The sequence below is a fragment of the Ipomoea triloba genome, chromosome 13 (genome assembly GCF_003576645.1).
Source record: "Ipomoea triloba cultivar NCNSP0323 chromosome 13, ASM357664v1".
Lineage (NCBI taxonomy): Eukaryota > Viridiplantae > Streptophyta > Magnoliopsida > Solanales > Convolvulaceae > Ipomoea > Ipomoea triloba.
In genome coordinates, this window is record NC_044928.1 from 7105442 (window position 1) to 7126874 (window position 21433).

Here is a 21433-nt window from a genome sequence, read left to right on the forward strand (position 1 = left end):
GGGGGGGGGGGGGGGGGGGGGGGGGAATGGATGAATCTCATTGACAAAATCTCTTGGCTTTATTGTATATAAGATAAGATAAGATAAGATATATAGAGTCACTAGAGTTCCCTAGTATTAGGTGGCAATTTTAAATTTAGTTTCACACTATTGTTTTGTCATTTAACATTTCAGACTATTATTTTTTGACACTTTTAGTCAGTTTTATAATTTTTTAAAATTTTTAGTAAAGATATTTTTGTATTTTCATATTTTTCTTTTGTTATTTTTTCGGTTCCAACCAATTTAATTGGTTTAGGACTTTAGGCAACCTCTGATTTTTAGTAACCATATTTTCAACTGATTTTTTGTAAAGTCCTAAACCAATTAAACTAGTGGTGTATTTGGTTAGCACTAGTAGTGTATACTACACCGACCGCACAGAAAGGTTCGACCGCACCTTAACTATACTCTCTCTCTCTCTCTCTCTCTCTCTCTCTATATATATATATATATATATATATATATATAGTCGTCAAAACGGGCTTAGCCCGCTGGGCTGGCTCGCCCCACCCTCTACCTAAGTAGGGGGTGGGTTTTGAAAATAAAAACCCGCTAAAGAGCGGGCTTTTTTGGCCCGCAGGCTACCCGCCATTTTTTTAATAAATATTTGTAATATATATATATATATATATATATATATATATATTATATATATTATTATATTGTATATTATATACATAATATAATTTATAAATAATGTATTGTGCGTATGGTTTGTAGCAAACCATTCGCACAATACATTATATATATTAATATATACATTATATATATTAATATATATATATATATATATATATATATATATATATATATATATTATAAAGCAATGAATATTATGATTTTTTAATATGTATTGATTATTTTAATTATTTTTGCATGTACAAATGATAAAATTTAGAAAGAAATAAACTAATAATAAAAAATTTTAAAAAAATAAGCGGGGCCCGCCTAGCCCGCGGGCCAAAGGCGGGGTGGTCCGGGCTTGAAAAATTCAGGTCCGCCAAAGAGCGGGCTTTTTTGGGCCGCGGCCCGCCGGGCTTTGGCCCGCCCCGCCCCGCCAGTCCGTATTGACAGCTCTATATATATATATTGAAGGTAAACGTAGCTATTCCATTAACATAACATTAAACGTTTATATCAATGATCAATGAAATGGTAAATCATTCCTTACAGTCAGACATAGAAACAACTTTTCTAAGTATGCTATAGAAAACTTGAATCGCAGACTGTTTCATAACTATGAAGCTATGTTCCTTCAGGGAGCTTAAAGCTTCATCAAAGATCTGGGTCTTCGTGATCATTCTTTTTTTGCTCGCCCAGGATAAGATCAACACTTGTCGAAACCAAACTAAACGATTTATGCTAATGAAAATGAAAAGCTCGTGAAAGTAACGAGAGGAAAAAATGCTCGTGAAACTAACGAGAGGAAAACACAATAATAGAGAAAATAAAAAGTGGGTAAAGTTAAAGTAAGGTTGGAAGTTCAAGACTATCAACACAAACCCCAATACCTACCTACTATTATTTTATTCAAAGGGAGAGAAAACGGAAGAAGAAGATTTGTGACGGTGGTCGGAGGCGGACGGAGCTACGACGGTGTTCAGGACGGAAGAAGAGCGAGAGCAAACATAGAAGGTGACCAAAACTGCCGGCTCAAAGCTCCATTAGAGCTCCGGTCGGAGGCCGACGGTGGAAGCCAAAATTGAGTAGCAGTGAAAGGCGTTATATATATATATATATATAATTTAAATTTAATATTATATTATTATGTATTTTATTCTTATCTAATATATTTTTACATTTACAAAGTGAAACCATGTATATATATCAAACTTTTATAAAGCTTATAATATGTAGATATTAAATAAGCTCAAAGCTTATTTAAAGCCTACAACATAAAACATTTTTAATGGCCATTAAGTACAATTGTTATAGCATGGATCATGGTCCATGGTCCATCTTACATTGTGCACATTGATTTAATGATTATGGGTAAATTATTCTGTAGACCATAATCCACATAGTTGTGTGGACCATAAATGTAATATACATTTTTAATATACTAAAAGTACATTATTTATGTATTGAATACGCATTGAAATATATATATAAAAAATGTACTTTCAAATAATGCAAGGCCGCTCAATTAAAAATAGGAGTCTTGTCTAATTGTTTAGTTTGAACCTTCACCATTTTTGTTTCGAGATGCAATCTAAGCAAATATAATAGAGTAAAATTGTAATCTAAATATAATAAAGTAAAACGAAAAACACAAAGATAATAATAGAGAGACCAGAACAATCTATTTATAAAAGTAAGAAAATAATTCAAAAAGACCTATAAAATATAAAGATTGAAGTCAAAGAAGATCTATAAAATCCTATAACTAAGGTAATTGAGTCGAAATCCATATAGACTAAGTTATTGTATTCTATGACAAAAGTAAAAAAGTAATAATTTTTTTTTTGTCTAAATATAATGCATAAAATTCAACAAAGAAAAAAAAATACATTTCAAAATTTAATTTAAAATTAGTGACATTTTCGTGCATATTTAAATAAAAATGTATTTCACTCAAATTTTGATGTCAATTACTTCTAAAATTTTATTTTCAAGTATTAAAAGATTGAACTATATATTCTCAAAAAAGATTGAACTATATATAAAATATTTTTTAAAAAATTGGGCCCCAAAATTTGGGGGCCCTGTGCGGTAGCCAGGGCCGACCTTGAAATAATATATTTTATGTATATAAATAATGTACTTTTAGTATATTAAAAATGTATTTTTATTTATGTTTCATACAAATGTGTAGGCATGATTTGTGGAATAATAATGGTTAATTATGTGTCTGCAGTTAATATATATTATGCGTTTTTAGTTAATAAATGATGTATATGTAAATTAATTGAAGGTACATAATTTGTTAACTATAGACATATAGGCCCTGTTTGGTAAACTAGTTAGCCTATCGGTCAATTTTGACTTATTTAACCACTATTAGCTGTTTGACTTGGTTAAAAAATCAATATAAGTATTTGGTTAATAAGCTTTTTGTAACCCCAACATGTTAAAATTCAAAAAATTGCTCAAAACAACTTTTTCAATTAGCTTTTTGAGAAAAGAAATTATATCAAACAACTATCAGCTAACATCTAATTTACCAAAACACTTTTTTTACAATCAGCTAATGTTATCAAGTAGTCATAGCTTCTCTAACCCAATAAGCTAACAACCATTTACTAAATAGTGTAATAATATGTTAACTACAAACACATAATATGTATCTTTAATTTATTTACAGATACATAATATGCTAACCGCAAACACATAATTTGAAAGTCATTTTGAATTAAGGTAGACAATGCAAAATCACTTGATCCATGATATAATTTGCCCATTTACAAGGGTTGTACCTATGGATGTCAATCGGGCCCGAACCCGATGGGCTAGCCCGAAAAACCCGAAACCGACAGGGCTATAGCCCGAACGGGTTAGCCCGATAAAAAAATTAGCCCGATGAGCCCGAAACCGATTAGCCTGATGGCCCGATAGGGCTAGCCCGAAATTAAATGGGCTAGCCCGATAGTCCGAACAATTAAAAAATATTTTTTATTATAAAAGTGATGTGAAACATAACATACTTAGAATTTATATGTGAGTTCATCTTTAGTATTTTTTTTTTATCACTAGGTACATTTTTAAATAAAATTTTAATAAATATATAAATATAAATATATATTACATATAATTAGTAAATATATATATATATATAAATCCAAACTGGAAATTCATTCCAGTGAACTCACTGGAATGAACTTCCAAGTTTGGATATATATATATTATAATACGCGCGCGCGCGCGCACATATATATATATATATATAATATATTTATATTTATATATTTATTAAAATTTTATTTAAAGATGTACCTAGTGATAAAAAAAAATACTAAAGATGAACTCAACTATAAATTGTTAATTTGTTATGTTGATATTTAATATTTAGATATTAGATTTTGGATTTGAGTTATGTGTTGTTTCATGCATAGTTATTACGACGCCCCGTTAAGTAGCGACACCCCTTGACCCTCTTGTCGTCTAGGAAATGTTAAAATTTGGGGGTCTTAAACTGAACCGAATTAAATTCGAACCGAAATCGAACCGTTGCAATTGCATTTGTTTAATTTTAATGCGCTCAATGCTCATTCGGTTGACCCGTTCTAACGAATTCGGATCCGATTGACGACTTGACCCGTTTCATTGAATGTAGGTATTCATTTTCGATTTTAGTTCAAATAGTCTAACCCACCCGATAAGCCCGACAACCCGAAGGTTAGGGTTAGGGCTAACCCGAATCCGAGATTAAAATAATAATTAACCGACAACCCGAATCTGATAAGCCCGACAACCCGACAGGGTTAACCCGAAATCGACAGGGTTGGCCCAATTGACATCCCTAGTTGTACCTTTTTTTTTTTTTTTCCTGAAGAAAGAGGGTTGTACCTAATCAAAAGTCTAGATCGCTGCTTTTGGTATCACCTCCTTCATTAAAAAACAAAACAATAGTGCAACCTAAACGTCTAATTGGCTAATTTTTTATTTTTTTTTTGAGTATTACTGACTCTATTACAGTATTGTATTTGTTCATAACTACTTTCTCAACCTACTGAAGTACAAAGAGACATCAGCGCCTCCACCGAGACTCGAAGTCACCCTCTTCCACATGAGTGTACAACTGAGTGCCACTAGACCACAATATCATTAGCTCTAATTGGTTACTATTATGAAGTGTCCCTAAAGGGACATTTTACAGAAATGGTTACATTTATATAAAGCCAGCAGCCCACCTCACCAAAAAAGAAAAAAAAAGAAGCCAGCAGCTCATCATGGCTTCTCCCCATTCTGTTGTGGGCTCTGTGGAAATGGAGGACCAAATGGTTCATTTTTGCAGTGGCAATGGCAAATTATACTGTAAATCATGAGTCACGTTACAAGTCGAATCACTAATAAATATTTTTAAATATTATCAAAAAAAAATATTTTTAAATAAATATTTTTTTAATATATAAAATGTTTGGATTGTTAATAAATATTTATTGTTAATATATAGAATGTTCATTTTTAATATACAATATATTAAAAAAGAACTTTCAAAAAAGAGTATATAATACACTAAAAATAAATTTTAATATATTAAAATGAACGTTAATATCAGTGGTCTATGATATAATGAATAAGTGGTATCTGGCATCTTGCAAGAGATGAAGTGAGAACCATAAAATGTGACATAATAGTATCGCTAAAAAAGCTTGTCTAACATGACGCATTGTGTTATAATTTATTAATTGTTCAATCAAATAATGTTTAGTTGAGTCATTACATATGAGCAGAGTTTACTCAATGCATATTCTGACAACGAATTTCTATCATTACCACAAAAAAAAGTTTAATTTCACAACGAACTAATCAAAACATATCATGTAGAACTTACTAATGAGTAATCAAGACATGCAACCTTAAAAGCCCAAGCTTTGGGCTGTCCAAGGAGAATGGTGAGGTTGGTCTATTATTACAAATTATACTGTGGATCATAACCCAGATTGTAGATCATGAATAAATGTACATTTTTAATATATTAAATTTACATTACTTTTATATTAAAAGTACATTATTTAATAGTCCGTACTCAAATTCAATATTTTTTTTTTAAAATAACATTTAGTGTATTAAAAATATATTTTTAGTATAATAAAAATGTACCTTATATCAGTTGTTCACTTTACAAGGTGGACAACCATAATTCGCAAATTATATTGTGGGCCATGGTCCACAATGCATTGTGGACCATGATCATGGCTGATACTGCAGTTGTGTTGAACGGATACTGCAGTTGTGTTGAAAAAATACTGCAGTTGTGTTGAAAAGAAACTGCAGTTGCACGGAACAGAGACCGTTCATCTGTTCAACACAACTGCAGTATCCGTTCAACACAACTGCAGTTCCAGACGGATGACACGACCTCTGTTCCGCGCAACTGCAGTTACCTTTCAACACAATTGCAGTATCTGTTCAACACAACTGCAGTATCAATTTAACACAACTGCAGTATCAACCATGATTCATGGTCCACAATGCATTATGGACGATGGTCGACTGTATAACCACCGACCATAATCTATGGTATAATGATTGGTCTAGTATAAGGTTGGCCTAAATGACTTGGCCAACATAAAGTTGGCCCAATATTCATTTTTAACCCATAAAGTCTAATCAATCATTGTGGATTGAAATTTTGTTATTACACTCAAAAGAACTAAAACCGTCATACCATTTTCAAATGCCCGACATACCCTTATCCATTGAATATGTGTTATATAAGTTATCTTCATTGTACAAAAAGTACATGCTACCTCTTAACTATACTACCTTTGTAATCAACTTTTAGTAACAAACACAAGCTCTGTGCTTTCCATTTTGGTCCATTTCCATTCCCATAAATTAGGTTGATTCCACCATTTACAGCATTTTTCAGTTGAATGTATTCTCAAGGGCAGCTCGATATGAACAAAAGAATAGAATCTAATTTATTTTTATATACAATTTAAACCAATTGCTTACAAAAGGATACGAAATACAACTTACTGTAGAAGAAAAAAAAACACACTTCAAATATATGACACCACTATTACACTAAATAAACAAAAGAAAAGGGAAGAAATCAAATTCATAAAGAGAATTTCACTATTTTTAAGTTAAAATTAATAATGTCCAGGTACATAAGAAGAATGCAATGGATTTCAAATATGAACAAGGATGACTTACAACGATAACGCAGAGAAGTGAAGAAGAAGCCACGCGACACTTCAAAAAGGGCAAACCCGACCCTATCTTCTTTTATACAAACTGCAGAAACAAAATGTTAGTGGTGTTACTGTGTTAGTATGGCTTCCTCTTTTAGCTCTTTTGTGCATCCCTTATACAGTAATAGTACTTATTGAACTCGAACCCCATCAAGCGATTGCCATTTTGGGGTCTTAATGGGGGCAATAGAGATAAAGCTGGCGGGAGTTCATTGCAACAACAGTTCATCATCTGCCTGCAGTTGCTTGAGCCGCCTTTTTGCGTATACTGTTATTAGTACTGTGGTGGCCACGGTGAGACAAAAACCGAAGACTGTGCAGATGATCTGTGGAGCTGATAGGGAGTGTTGGTCGTGGGAAGCATTTGCCAGCGTCTTTATCAGGATGCCACTGAGAAAAAAGGAGGATACTACGTTAGCTTCGAGATATATATACAAATTTGATGAAAAACAGCAGTTGTGTTCACGATTTAAAATTAAGAAAAGGCTAATGCAACATAGAGAGAGAAAAAAAATAGCCTAAAAACTAGTGTTACACGTATTCTTGTTACAAAAATAAGAGCTAATGCAGAGAGATGCCCTGAATGTGCACTGAGGCTCAGCTAGATTAGTCTCATGTCGTGAAACAACGCTATTATGATATTGCCTCGCTATTCAACGATGCAATCAACGCTATAAGTAAACACTTTTAACATTTCTATTCAAACAGGTAAGGACAATGCTGGAGCCTAGATATGTGTAGGACAAAACTTGCATGACTAAGCCAAAGCCTAACACTGTCTCACAAGAACTTCACACAACAGTGAAAGAAAAACTAATAATAATAATAGTAATAATGTGGAGTAACAATTATAATTATAATTATAATTCATTACAACAAACTGCCATTAAAAATGGATAACTTATTTGAACTGCCATGCACAAAATGTATAAGGAGTAATAGTTTCAGAGTTTCAGTGACATGAACAATGGTCACAACCTTCAACAACTATGATACTGTGCAGTCTTGTTTGCTTTTAAGATTTTGGTTTGTTTCGCTCAAAACCATATCGTTTTGAGAGAAAAAAAAAATGATTTGAAATATATATATATATATATATATATATATATATATATATATATATATAAAATTAATCGGCCAATTAATCTGCCTAGTCAGCCAACAAACGGGCGAATAATGCCTTAATCCCATTGGCCTAGGGACGCCTAGCGCCTAGGCAGCTGCCTAAGCCAATATTTGCAACACTATAAATAGAATGCCTTAGCTTAACACATCATTGTATTACAAAGTTCTCTTTCTATGCAAAAACACAGAAACAAGTCTTGACATTTCAAGATTTGCTGACTAACCAAAGGCCAAAATCAAGTATTACTATTTTATGGGTTTCTTGTTACAGTTTGATCACCATAATTCTTCCTCATTGCAGAATAAAAATCACTCATTATAACAGTCATCAGCGCTATGGGAATGTGAAGGCAATGAAATCATATCCAACAACTATACACAAAGAATGTTTTTGATGGTATGATGCGTCTCCAATCAAACTATAGAATAAAAATAATTGGGTGTGCACGTTAGTGGATAGATGAAGATTTTACTACTAGTCTCAAATAATCCTATGCCATTACATTAAGCACAAATGTCTCTGACTTCATTGGTGCACATATGCTTCTTACCATGTATATAAATGATCGGTGTGAGTGCATGTTCATGAATATGGAAGAGAAAGCGAGAGCTTACGTATAAATTGCGACAAATATCTCTGGCACCATGCCTACCAGTGAACCCAACAAATAAGGAAAGTACTTGACTCCCGTAGCCATTGCACAATAATTGTATACTATGTAAGGAAATGGAGATATTCTGATCAATGCCACAGCTTGGAATTGATTAAGGCAATCCCCTTCACCGGCTAGTCTAATCATAGAAGCATTCTTCGGATATCTTTCTATAAACACCTGGCAAGAAAGAGAAAGAAAAAGAAAGAGTCTGCTGCTCAATAAAGCAATCCAAAGAATAGGAAGCTTCGAATGTTAGAAAACAAATAAATATAGTTACTTGGACTCTGCGGCGGAAAAGATAGCCTATGAAATATGGAAGTGAAACTCCAATAGCTGCACCTCCAATAATCAGCAGAAACCCATACCCATATCCAAAAGACATCCCCGCCACCCACATGGAGGGAGTAGAAGGCAAAAGAAAGGTCGGAAAAAGTGCTACAGAACCAAAGACAAAAACCGCTAGAACTGGTGGGCTGAATGTTTTCGTCTCCCAATTTAATATCGGGATGATTTCCTGAGAAGGTAAATAATTTGGTTAGCAAGTGGCATAAGCATCAAGGTACTCGGAAATAAAGATAGCAAATCTGCAACTAGTTTTCCAACCAGGAGGAACCCTAGACTTAAAAAGACAACAAAAAGAACACGTTGCAATTGCTTGAACAAGGCAATACAGGGTAACCCCAGCCAAATTGGCTAAGGATATAAACTTGTAATCACAAGGTCACAAGTTCGAATTCCAACCCTCATGGTTTGGGCTGGTCAGCTATGGACAACCTACTAATTTACCTCCTTGCGGTTCTTTGCTGGCTAGGGTAACAAGGCAGGATTTACCCAATGTACATCCTGAGTATTGGCTGCGAGTTTCCCTCATCACCCCAGAAAAAAAAAAAGAAAAAAAAAAAAACCAAGGCAATACCCATTAATTCTAGCCATGTTCATACAAATCCATTAGAGATTAACAAGCAGCACAGGATATAAATATAAATATGCTACTTCTCTAAGGCTGGGTGTTTTTCATCAAGTCCAGCAAATCTGATTTCTCATGAAGAAATTTCAAAACTCTTGTGGGTTCCCTCTGATAATTCGTGGAGTAACATACTATCACACAGTACTACCTTAAAATCTTGCTCCACATTACAAGCAAAATTGTTCAAATTTGAAATCTAAAGAAACAGATCTTTAATGATTTTCTAGGCCAATATCAATTTACTTTCAAGGCTAATGTTTCCATCCCAATCATCAGACAGGTTGAAATGTTAGAAATAGAAAAAGAAATAATAAATTGCAGAAATAATTATGTTTAGCTGTTAACCAACAAAAAATTGAAAATGAAAAAGGAGAGAAGTGGACCTTATCCATGAAGAAGGGGCCGACCCAAATGAGAAAAACGGCAGCCAAAACGCCAAGAAAGATAAGCAAGAGGAGCAGCTTGGCCCACCACCAAAAGGACCACCACCGACCACCGACCTCACAACCCACCGCCACCACCGCCTCCGCCGCCTGGGAAGAAGGCGACCCATCCCCGCCGATGCAGTCCCCGCTGCTCTCCTCCAACTCATCGTTCCTCAATTTCACATAATACGCCCCATTGCGATCCTCCCCCGGCCCCGGACTCTTCGCCGCCGCCGCCCCCTCCCCGGCAGCAAACGTCATCATCGCCGAATCGAGACCCGGCGATCCACGATCAAAACGTAACCTTTAAGAGAATGGGCAACGGATATATCCCCCCGGCGGATGAATTTAAAAAAGAAAAACCATAAAAAAGGGGCAGAGCGTATACGGGACCGATTGCGTGGCTTCAAATTTGTGCATGTATTCTAAGCTTTTGGCGCATTGTTGTTGTTGTTGTTGTTGCTGTTGCTTCAAAGGAGGAGGGAAAGGAGAAAAATGGCGGATGGGAGAGGAATTGTAATTGAGAGACGAGAGGGTTTAATTATATATATATATATAGAGAGAGAGAGAGAGAGAGAAAGAGAGAGAGAGAGAGTTTAATCAACGTAAACACAAATACTCCATGGCTTTTTAGGAAAAAGGTTGCAGCTTGGGTTAAATGACAGCTTTGCCTCTCGGTTTGCTGAGAATTCTCCGCCTCAACTCTTTTTTTAATATTTGGAATTTTCACGGAATGAAATTGCTATTTATATAGTAAATTATATATGTACGATACTAAGGAGGTGTATTCAATCACGACTTTCATGAACTTTTAAATACTTTTAAAGTGATGAATTTTAATTGACTTTTGTAGAGTTGTTGTAAACTTTCTTAGAATCTTTTAAACTTTTATAAACTTTATAAGAGTTTATAAATATCCATAGAACAAACATTTATAAACTTTTAAAAACTTTTTCATATTAAAAAATTTACAAAAGTCATTAAAACTCTAAATTGAATACACCCTCACAAACATTCCATAACTTCTATTAATATATTATCTATAAATTAGTGCATTAAAATAAAAAAATAAATAAATATTGATGTCACAAAAATAGAGTATATTATTCATAAATAAAATATAATCAATTTTTATAAATATAACCAATAAAAATATTTCTTGAACTAATGAAACAACTAATGCTAAGTAATATAATTATCAAAATGTTTAGAATGAAAAAGTACAAATTTGCCTTCAAAAAAAAGTACGAATTAAAATATTCATCTTGTTAGTACAATTATCTTGGATTGGCATTGATTTTACCTTGTTGGGTGTCTCTCCACATATATATATATATAAATTAATAATTAATAAACATACAATTATATAAAATTATAAACATATTAATTAAATAAAATTTGAAAATTATAAATTAAAAAATTTGCTGCAGGTTGCAGCAAATATTTTAGCTGCAAACAACAGCAATCTTGCTGTTGTTCGCATAAATCTGCTGCGAACAGCAACAGATTCTTGCTACGATCGCAGCAATTTTTTGGCTGCGATCGCAGCAATTCTTTTGTTGCGATGGCAACAAAAAATTTGCTTGAACATAAAAAAAAAAAAAAGTATTTATGAAAGATTTGAAACGTACCGTAAAATTGATGCAAAATTTGCCTAGTTTAGATAGAGGAAAAAAAAGTCTGTAGAGAATGTTGAAAAGTTTGGTGTTGGAGGGTTGGATTTCATCTATTTATATTAATGAAGAGAAAGTCGATAAAAATCCTATTCTGACAGAGTTTGTGAAAGTCAGTAACTTTTTGAATACCAGTAGACTTTTAATAACTCTATAAAAGTCTGAATCGAATACTCGTATACTTTTAAAGAGTTTTGAAAAGTTTGAATTGAATACATGTAGATTTTTAAAGAGTTTATAAAAGTCTGAATTGAATACCACCAAACTTTTCAAGTTGATAAAAGTATTTAAAAGTTCATGAAAGTCGTGATTGAATACACCCTCCTAAGTTATGTTTTGGTATTTTAAAACAATCGTTCTTATAATAACACTAGTATTTTATAAAAATTCATGTTCAATATTAAAATATTAAAATATTAATAATACAAATAATTACAAAGTATAATTCAAATTATATATACACAAATAATATATGTATTTTATACACATATGATTTACCATTCATAGAAATTTAATTAAAATATAATAAACTATTAAATTAATTATATAATGATTTTAATAAAATGATAATTGAAAAATATGAAAAAGATATGATAGATATAGGTATATGGTAATAATGATAGAATTATCAATGTTAGAATTAAGGGAATATGACGCTTTTTTCTCCCTATGTTATGTGCATATAGCACTTTTTACACCTGCGTTATTAAAGTGGCTGTTTTCCCCCCTAAAATGTTAAATTGACATTTTTACCCTTAAAAATAATTATTCATTTATTTTTTCTTCTCCAACAAATTATTACTTAAATGTATGGATGATCACGATTCGGTTCGAACCTAACCAAACACTGTAGCAATTATACCGAAATAGTATGGACGGTTCTGGTTATGATTCAGAACCAAAAAAAAATAAAATTAAATAATTGTTGAACCGTGAACCGGAACTGAACCACAGTCATATATAGTGAAAATGATCAAACACTTATTTTGATAAATCGGTACGGTTCGATTATAATTTCGATTTTGAACCGTTAATCAAAACTTATTTATTTTTTAAATTTTATTTCTTATTTAAAAATAGTCTAAATTCAACAATTATTTTATTTTATTTTTTCGGTTCTGAATCGTAACCGTAACTACCCGTCCATACTATTTAAGTTTAATTGCTACAATGTTCGATTAGGTTCGTATCGAACCGTGATCTTCCATACATATTAGTAATAATTGGTTGGAGAATAAAAATAAATGAAATAATTATTTTTAAGGGTAAAAATATCAATTTAACATTACAGGGGAAAAACTACCACTTTTAAAATAACTGAGGGGGAAAACTGCCACTTTAATAACACAGGGGGGAAAAAGTGCTATATGCACATAACATAGGGGGAAAAGTGCCATTTTCCCTAGAATTAATAAGTAACGGTGTTATGACGGTGTATGTTTACTTTTGTCTAATGAGAATGTAGTAGAGACAATTTTTGTCTATTAAAAGTGTACAACATACATTTACAGGGCGTTTGGTTGGAGGGAATTTGAATTCCATTCCCACTTAATTTCCACCTAATTCCAAATGTAAATATATTTTGTAGTTTGGTTGGAGGAAATTGCAATTCCACGAAATTGCAATTCCCTCATTTTCGTGGAATTAGAATCCCATGCCCCCCTTGAGATTTTAATTCCATGGATTTTAGGAAGAAAAAAAAAAAGAGAATCCTAAGACAAAATTACCCTTTTTTTAACCTAAAATTAATGTTTGACATTCCCTTCTAGATGATGCGTGTAATATTCTTGGACTACTGTAAACAGGGAACGCCGTTTCTGAGCAATAATTATTCTAGGTCAATCTTAATCAAGTATGCTCTCAAGTATTTAAATTTGATTTGTATATATTGTATTTGCCTACATTTTGAAGAACAAATTTTGAATTTAATATGTTAAATTTTTTTTTTGGTGTTTGAATATGCATGCAAATGGGTTCGAGAGATACTTGTCATATAAGATGAATAATGGTGGTGGTGGTGGTGGTGGTGGTGGTGGTGATAGCACCAACAACAATAATTATAACAACAACAACAACAACAATGAGCATTTTGGACTTTATATTACTTATTCCCTTTCAATTCCCATGTATACCAAACATGAGAATTGAAATTCCCACTAATTTTATTCCTGCAAACCAAACACTGAAATTTAAACTCCCACTTTATTTCTACATTATTCTTTTCCCATGGAATTACAATTCCTTTCCCATATAATTCCTTCCCTCCAACTAAACACGCTCCGTTAAAGTAAAACGAATACATTACAAAAAAAAAAAAAAAGAAGACATAAATCAATAAAGCTAAAAAAAAAAGATTAGTTTTAGATACCCAGCAAGTGTGATTGAATAATGTCAATAACAAAAAGTTAGTAAAATTAAATGATGATTAAATAAGAAATATAAAATGGATGCGATCATACCAGCACTAATGCACCGGATCCCATCAGAACTCCGAAGTTAAGCGTGCTTGGGCGAGAGTAGTACTAGGATGGAGAGTAGTACTAGGATGGGTGACCCACTGGGAAGTCCTCGTGTTGCATCCCCCACCCTGCGAGAGTAGTACTAGGATGGTGACCCCCTGGGAAGTCCTCGTGTTGCATCCCCCACCCTCTTTTGTTTTCAAAAAAAAAAAAAGAAGAAATATAAAATTGTTATAAGATGGAATTTTAATTTTTGGTGATAAGAAACAATATTATTAGTATAAATATTTTTTAATCAGCGCCCGTTCATGTATTTTTTATTTTATTTTTATTTTTTAAAAAAATTATTTAAATTATTTTTAATTTTTTAGACTAATAATTATAAATAGTTAATACTAGAATATTAAATATTAACCTAAAAATATCTAAAGTTTGAATAATTTAGTGTTATTTTTCTCAAAACGATGTTGTTTTGAGTGAAATAACTCATTTTTTTAAAATAAAAAATAATAGCTAATCGGCCGCCTAGTCAGTGCCTAGGAGGCCTAGCCGATTAGCACCTAGCCGGCCGCCTATCCACATTATGGTGATATGCTAGGCGGCCGGGCGATGTCTAGCACCGATTAATCGGTGCCTAAGCGGGATTTTTGCAACACTGATTACAAATAAACTATAAGCTCTTTTTGGTTAAACATGATAAGTTTAAAATAATAGTTTATTTTTTCAAAATAGGCTCATTGCTTTTTAATTTGTTTTTTAAATCTTGATTAATTTACAAAATTGACATCATCTACCCTTCATTAATCAAAATCCTAATATATTAGTTTATCATTTTGTTTCTTTTTTAAACTTATAAACTTATTCAATAATTAATTTTACTAAACAATTTAATTGTAAGTATAAGTCTGGACTCCTTGAGGGAATGAGGGGTTGTGACCTAAAAGTATTTGACTGAAACAAAGAGCGAGAGAACCCGAGCACCTTAGAATCTAGCCTCGGGCCGGGAGAGTATTCAGTTAAACTCGGGCACTGGGGAAACTTGAGGGGCATACACGATCCAAATAAAATGGCAACGTTTGTTGAAGGAAATCTAGAAATATTGGCACGAAATATTTTCTTAAGGTGAAGCACGGAGGCGTAGTGTTTAAGAAATTTTTTTTCTCGGAGGCATACATCAAGAGGAATTATAAAATATTTTTTTAGCCCAAGGTGTACAAGAAAGGAAAGTGAATTCTAAGCTATCAAGGGTCCTCCCCAGACCCACGAGACCCGTGTGCATTGCTGCCATCCGTTCACGAAGTCCGCGTTGATTCTGCCAAAAATGAATCATCCTCTCTAATGCAGTGTTGCAAAAAGCGCACCTAGGTGTCGATAGGCGCTAGAAGCGGGCCGGCCGCCTAGCGTATCACCATATTCGGTGGCCTAGGCGGTCGGCTAGCTAGGTGGCCAACTAGGTCGCCTATGCACCGGCCGATTATCTATTGTTTCCTTTTTTTTTTTTTGGGTTATTTAAGTCAAAATGACGTTATTTTGTGCGAAATAACTCTAAATCGTTCAAACCCTAGATGTGTTTAGGTTAATATTTAATATTTTAGTTTAACTATTAAATTATTAAATAATTTATAATTATTAAGTCTTAAAAAATAAAAAACATTAAACAAATTAAAAAAAAAAACACACGAGCGCTTAGTTGGCGCCCGAAGAGCGCGTAGCGATTTTTCAACCATGCTCTAATGTGAATTTGTTCCAAGGGGGGAGTAGTCTCGTCTCGGGCTCCCTTATGTATCACCAAAAGGATGTAGTTCCCACCATATGAATCCTCTTATTACCTGTCACTACCCCCCCCCCCCCCCACCACACTGCTCTATACATCCAAGGTCGGCGCAACCTCTTTATTTTGATCCTCAATCTCAACCGAGAGCATCACAAGTCATAGGTGACAGCGTTTTCAACTACGAGCTTCTCAATCACATCCTTGGACGCAAGCCACTCTTTTTTCCAATTACATAAATATACATTGAGAATCAATTTTTCATTCACCAATTATCTATTTTTAATGTATGAATACATGAAATCCATCTCTACATAATCCACTTTGATTTTACCAAATATTGATAGTAAATATAATTTTGTTACCAAAACTAGTATTTATTTAGACTATTGTTTTTAAAATTAAGTATTTATACTAGCGTTTTTATAAAGTTTCAAACATTTATTTTAATGACAATTATAATCAATCTCTCCTATATTATTTTGCATTCATATACTTTGAATTACTTATTTAAAGAAACAAATTCAACATCCAATTACCTATGCATTAACATCTCCTATATAATCTTACATTGATATACTTTGAAGTACTTATTTAAAAACAGATATTGGGCATTATCTAATTCGCACAATGTGCATGGAAAACTAGTGTGTAAATCCTAATGAAAGAACGAAAAATGGAAATTCAAGTCATGTGTATCACACTCTCCTTAAAATCGATTTGTGCCTCCTAGGGGTGTTAAAAGCATTGTAACGCCAGTCTCCTATGATAACACTTAGGGGCCGTTTGGTTCGGGTCATTTGAGATTACCTAGATAATCTGAGTCTGGTAATGTTATATTACCTTGTTTGTTTCAAGTTATGAGATTACATGGTAATGTTATATTACCTGAAAGCTGATGTGGCGGTAATGTTTCAAGGTAATGTGATTACCCCCGTTTTTTTAGGTAATCTAAGATTACCTTGGATTATTCCAACTTTGCCCTGGTTAACTAATTCTTATAATAATAATAATAATAATAATAATAATAACATAATAACATATATAAAATAAATATATGTTTATATAATCAAATATACATGTGTGTATATTTATATATTTATTTTTTTAATATTAAGCATCAATACATTCATACATATAAATAAATAAAAATACACACAATAAAGGCACACAAATAAATAAATAAATATATATATATATATATATATATATATATATATATATATATATATATATATATATATATATATATATAAGGACATTATAGTAAATTGTCCCATATAACCTAAAATATAACCCTTAACCAAACAAAGTAATATTATATTCCACAATCCAAATCAAACACATTAATCTTACATTCCCAAAAGCTCACATTACCTTTCTGGAGGTAATCCTATTACCTGGGGTAATCCAAGATTCGTGAACCAAACGCCCCTTACTGTTATGCTCGTTAATTGATTCCCTTCTGGTGCTTTTAGCACCTAATGGTGCGCAGTACTAGTGATAGACAAATAGCACAGGAAGGCAATCAGCCAATCACAGGTCACCATACGACTTCTCAATTTTTAAATCAAATGGGTAAACTTTAAAAATTAATTTCTTATTCATTTATTATTTATTTTTAGCGTATAATATATCAATTTTTTCGTCTCATTTCGAAGAGCCTGAATTCACATTTACCCGAACCAAATTGGTAGTGAATCCACATATATTTGTACCACAAAATAGCTACTAAAATGTTATTTTTTGCTAAAATTTTTTAACAAATTCGACTAAAAATAATGTTTCAAAATAGTCACTCACAGGTCATTTATCAATATATATCCAGTGAAAGAAAAATGACATTTTCAATAATGATAATTAAATCTAAATTGATTTTAAATTCAGAAATTAAAAAATTTAGAAATTATAATAATAAAAATTTAAAATTGGAATTAATTCTTAAAATTTTACTATAAAAAGGTAGTCAACGATGTTGATGGAGTTTCGAAATTGTTAACAATCGATAGGTCAAATCAGTTGGTGCTCACTCAAGTTGAATTAAATATAATGCTCTTGCCAAGGACCTTGTAGTCTAGTGGTATTAAACCCTTCCCTTTATATGAGAGGTGGTGGGTTCGAGCCTTAGGCTTCAATAGGTTGAGAGAGTAGATATTGCATTATAATAGAGTCAGTAGATTTCAAAAAATATATATATATAAAATGCTGTTATTTTGGTCGTATTCAAAAATTAGGTGTAAGAGATTAGTTTTTAGAATGGTTGAAAAAATCGCTAGGCATTTTTCGTGCGCTCGGAAGGCCTCTAGCGTCTAGGTGTCTGTGTATTTTTTATTTTTTAAAAATTTGTTTAAATTTTTTAGACTTGATAATTATACACTATTTACTACTTTAATAGTTAATACTAAAATATTAAATATTAACCTAAAAAAATCTAGAGTTTGAACAATTTAGGGTTATTTCACTCAACAATGTGGTTTTGAGTAAAATAACCCATTTAAAGAGAAGGGAACAATAGCTAATCGGCCGACTAGGCGACCTAGTCGGTGCCTAGGCGGCCGCCTAGATCACCAATTATGGTGATACGCTAGGCGGCTGGCCAGCGCCGATTAACCGGTGCCTAGACAGGATTTTTGCAACACTGGTTTTTAGTAATTACCTATTAGCCTTAATCTTTTAGTTATTAATTGTTCTAAATAAACTAGGTGTGTTTGGTTCGAACTTGGGAATCGAAATCAAATATGAATCAAATATGGAGTACTTGATAATTGGAATGAGTTTTGGTGAAATTATTTTATATGTTCGGTAGTAATGTAAAATTGAAATGATTACCAATATTGATGTTAATTTGATTATGTATGACCCTATAATTGGAATCAAAGTTTAAAACAGAACAAAACAAAAAATCAAGGTAGTTGATCTTAAGATTGGCGATGAAATGTGTAGGCAATGCAGTGAGGAGACGATGAGATGAGGAGGCATAAAGCTAAATTAATGGAATGATACCTAATTTAAATTAGTTAATTAGGTAATAAGTTTTGTAAATATAGAGATAATCAAATCATATACTTGTACGGTGTTTTAAAAAGTTATCAATCAAATAGTGTATATAACTTTAATTTCACTCCCAGTCATTGTGTCTAATATAAACCCATGAACCAAACACACCCTATGTTTGATAGTAAGTTGATAGAATTGAAACATGTGCTCCATCTCAACTAAAATAGTTGGACTGCACATTTATGTTTATATTATATTTATGGTCAACAGATAGTTGTTTTATTAAATGTGTTTATTTGAATTAACGCGATCTGATTAAATTATTTATATTTTAATTTTTTTACAATATTTAATTTAACATCAATCTATAAAATTTAATATGTACTCTCTCTTTGCCCTTTAATATCTATTTCAATTAACGATACTTGATTTAAGTTATAATTTAATTTTAAAATATTTAACTTACTATTAGTGTATAAAATTTAGGAAAATGCTTTCTTTCCCTCCTAAATTTCATGTCCAATATTTTCCTTCCTGATGTGGCATTCATTCATTGTGTGCTATGAATTGGTTGACCCTACCATGCGTTAATTCAAAATAGAATTTAGTCATCAATTAGATGTTCTCACATCATGAGGGATGGATTGGAGGCTGAAAATATTAGAGGTTTCTATCATTACTCTAAAATGTATATATTTTCAAATCACATTAAATAAAAAGTCAAATTTCAAAATTAAGAAGTATAAAAAAAAGTTAAAGAAAATAAATAAAAATAAATAGTTGGTATTCAACAATAGTAAACAAGTAAAATAGAACACAAGATAAATTACACATTTTCTTTACACATGTTTTAGTCGTCACATGGTGTTTGACTTGACAAATTATTATGAACTATGATTCATATTGCAATGTAGATCATTGATAAATGTTCATTTTAATATATAAAAAATTTATTTTTAATATATTGAAAGTTTATTTTTAAATAGTATAAAAATTGAACATTTAATATATCAAAAATAAACTTTTAAACTTTTAGTATACTAAAAATAAGTCTTATGCATTTGGACCAACTTGTAAGATGAACCATGCTCATGATGTAGTGGTTGGTTCGACTCCTCTTAACCACAGACCTTGTAGGAATTTTATGGTCTCATTTCATGTAGTCTCCATTTTTTTCCATCCTATATCTAAAAAGTAAAAAATAAAACAAAAGGGTGAATTCACACATGCATTATGTTACGAAATATTACTATGAAAATAATATTTTTGAAAAAAAAAACAAGCACAAGAACGAAAGACAAAAAGTAAGTTGATTAGCTCAAGTCATGTGAAACTCACATCATCCTTAAAACCATATCTGCTACCTCCCGTGCTATGAGCGTTGTTGCATAAGTTTCTCAGGATAAAACAAGTTAATTTTTAACGTTTAAGCACTCAAACGCATAAACCCAGCGAACTAAGCACTCAAACAAATAAACCCAGCGAACTAGCTAGAATAGTGGTATGAACACAGAAGTTTGCAGGAAGATGAGCATGGTTCCGAGAGGTAGAAAGCTATAGATTTTCTGGTATTGTAAAATCACATGCTCAACCAAATGCTTATACAAGAGAAGGAAGAATGGATAAATAGCATTTATCATGACACTAAAACTGATAATAAATTCAATTTGTGTAATCTTCATAACAGATAAACATTAATCTAAAAAAGGTTACAAGGTTGGCGTACACGAGTCAAGCACCCCCTTGCGTGAGGGAAAATATCTATGCTATACAATTCAATATCTTTCTAACAGGCTCTTGTATATATAGGTGCAAATCCCTTCTCTCTGAACAAGTGTTTTTAAAAAGTCTTTTTACCTCTATTTTCCAACTCAAATATGTCTATTTGAGAATCAATTTCTTATTCACATATTATCGTTTTGAGCATACAATATATCAATCTCTTCGTCTAATTACGAAAAACCCGAATCCACTTTGACCAGATCCAAAATAAAAGTGGACCCACATATATTTGTACCACAAAATAGCCGTTTACAAAAACCAACTTCATATCTCTTTTAAAAAAATAATAAAGATACAACATTTGCTGGCGCGTTGTATCTCTTAAAAAAAATTGCATTTGCTGCCGCGTTACCAATCCTGCGATCCCTGTTCTCTCTCTTCGAAGCAGACCAAAGAATCAGACGAAAGCTCATCAACTGTTTTCCATCCACGATTGAAGACGACGAAGCAGACGAAAGACCAAAAGCTCCATTTCTGTCCACGATCAAAGCAACAACGTGATCTGTTTCTCGCCGCCACCGGCCACTTGATCGAAGCATACTCTGCCATTTCGCTCATCAACTGTTTTTGCCAACGAATCCATATGGAGAAGAAGGGTAGGGTTTGTTTGTGTTCACAGATAGACTAAAGAGTTGTTTTTTTTTTTTTTTTTTTTTTTTTTTTTTTTTTTTTT

At 32.2% G+C, this 21433-nt stretch overlaps 1 protein-coding gene and 1 pseudogene across 1 annotated transcript; one reads left to right on the top strand and one right to left on the bottom strand.

Moving 5' to 3' along the window:
* Positions 1-6618: 6618 nt before the first annotated feature.
* Positions 6619-10741, bottom strand: LOC116000809 (transmembrane protein 64-like). The gene is made up of 4 exons (XM_031240646.1): positions 10037-10741; positions 8964-9200; positions 8646-8863; positions 6619-7295 (listed from the first exon to the last, which is right to left on the bottom strand). The coding sequence occupies exons 1-4, from the start codon at positions 10340-10342 to the stop codon at positions 7115-7117; spliced, it is 942 nt and encodes a 313-aa protein (XP_031096506.1). The 5' UTR covers positions 10343-10741; the 3' UTR covers positions 6619-7114.
* A 3455-nt stretch (positions 10742-14196) lies between these two features.
* On the top strand, positions 14197-14333 carry LOC116003198 (annotated as a pseudogene).
* The last annotated feature ends 7100 nt before the right edge of the window (positions 14334-21433 follow it).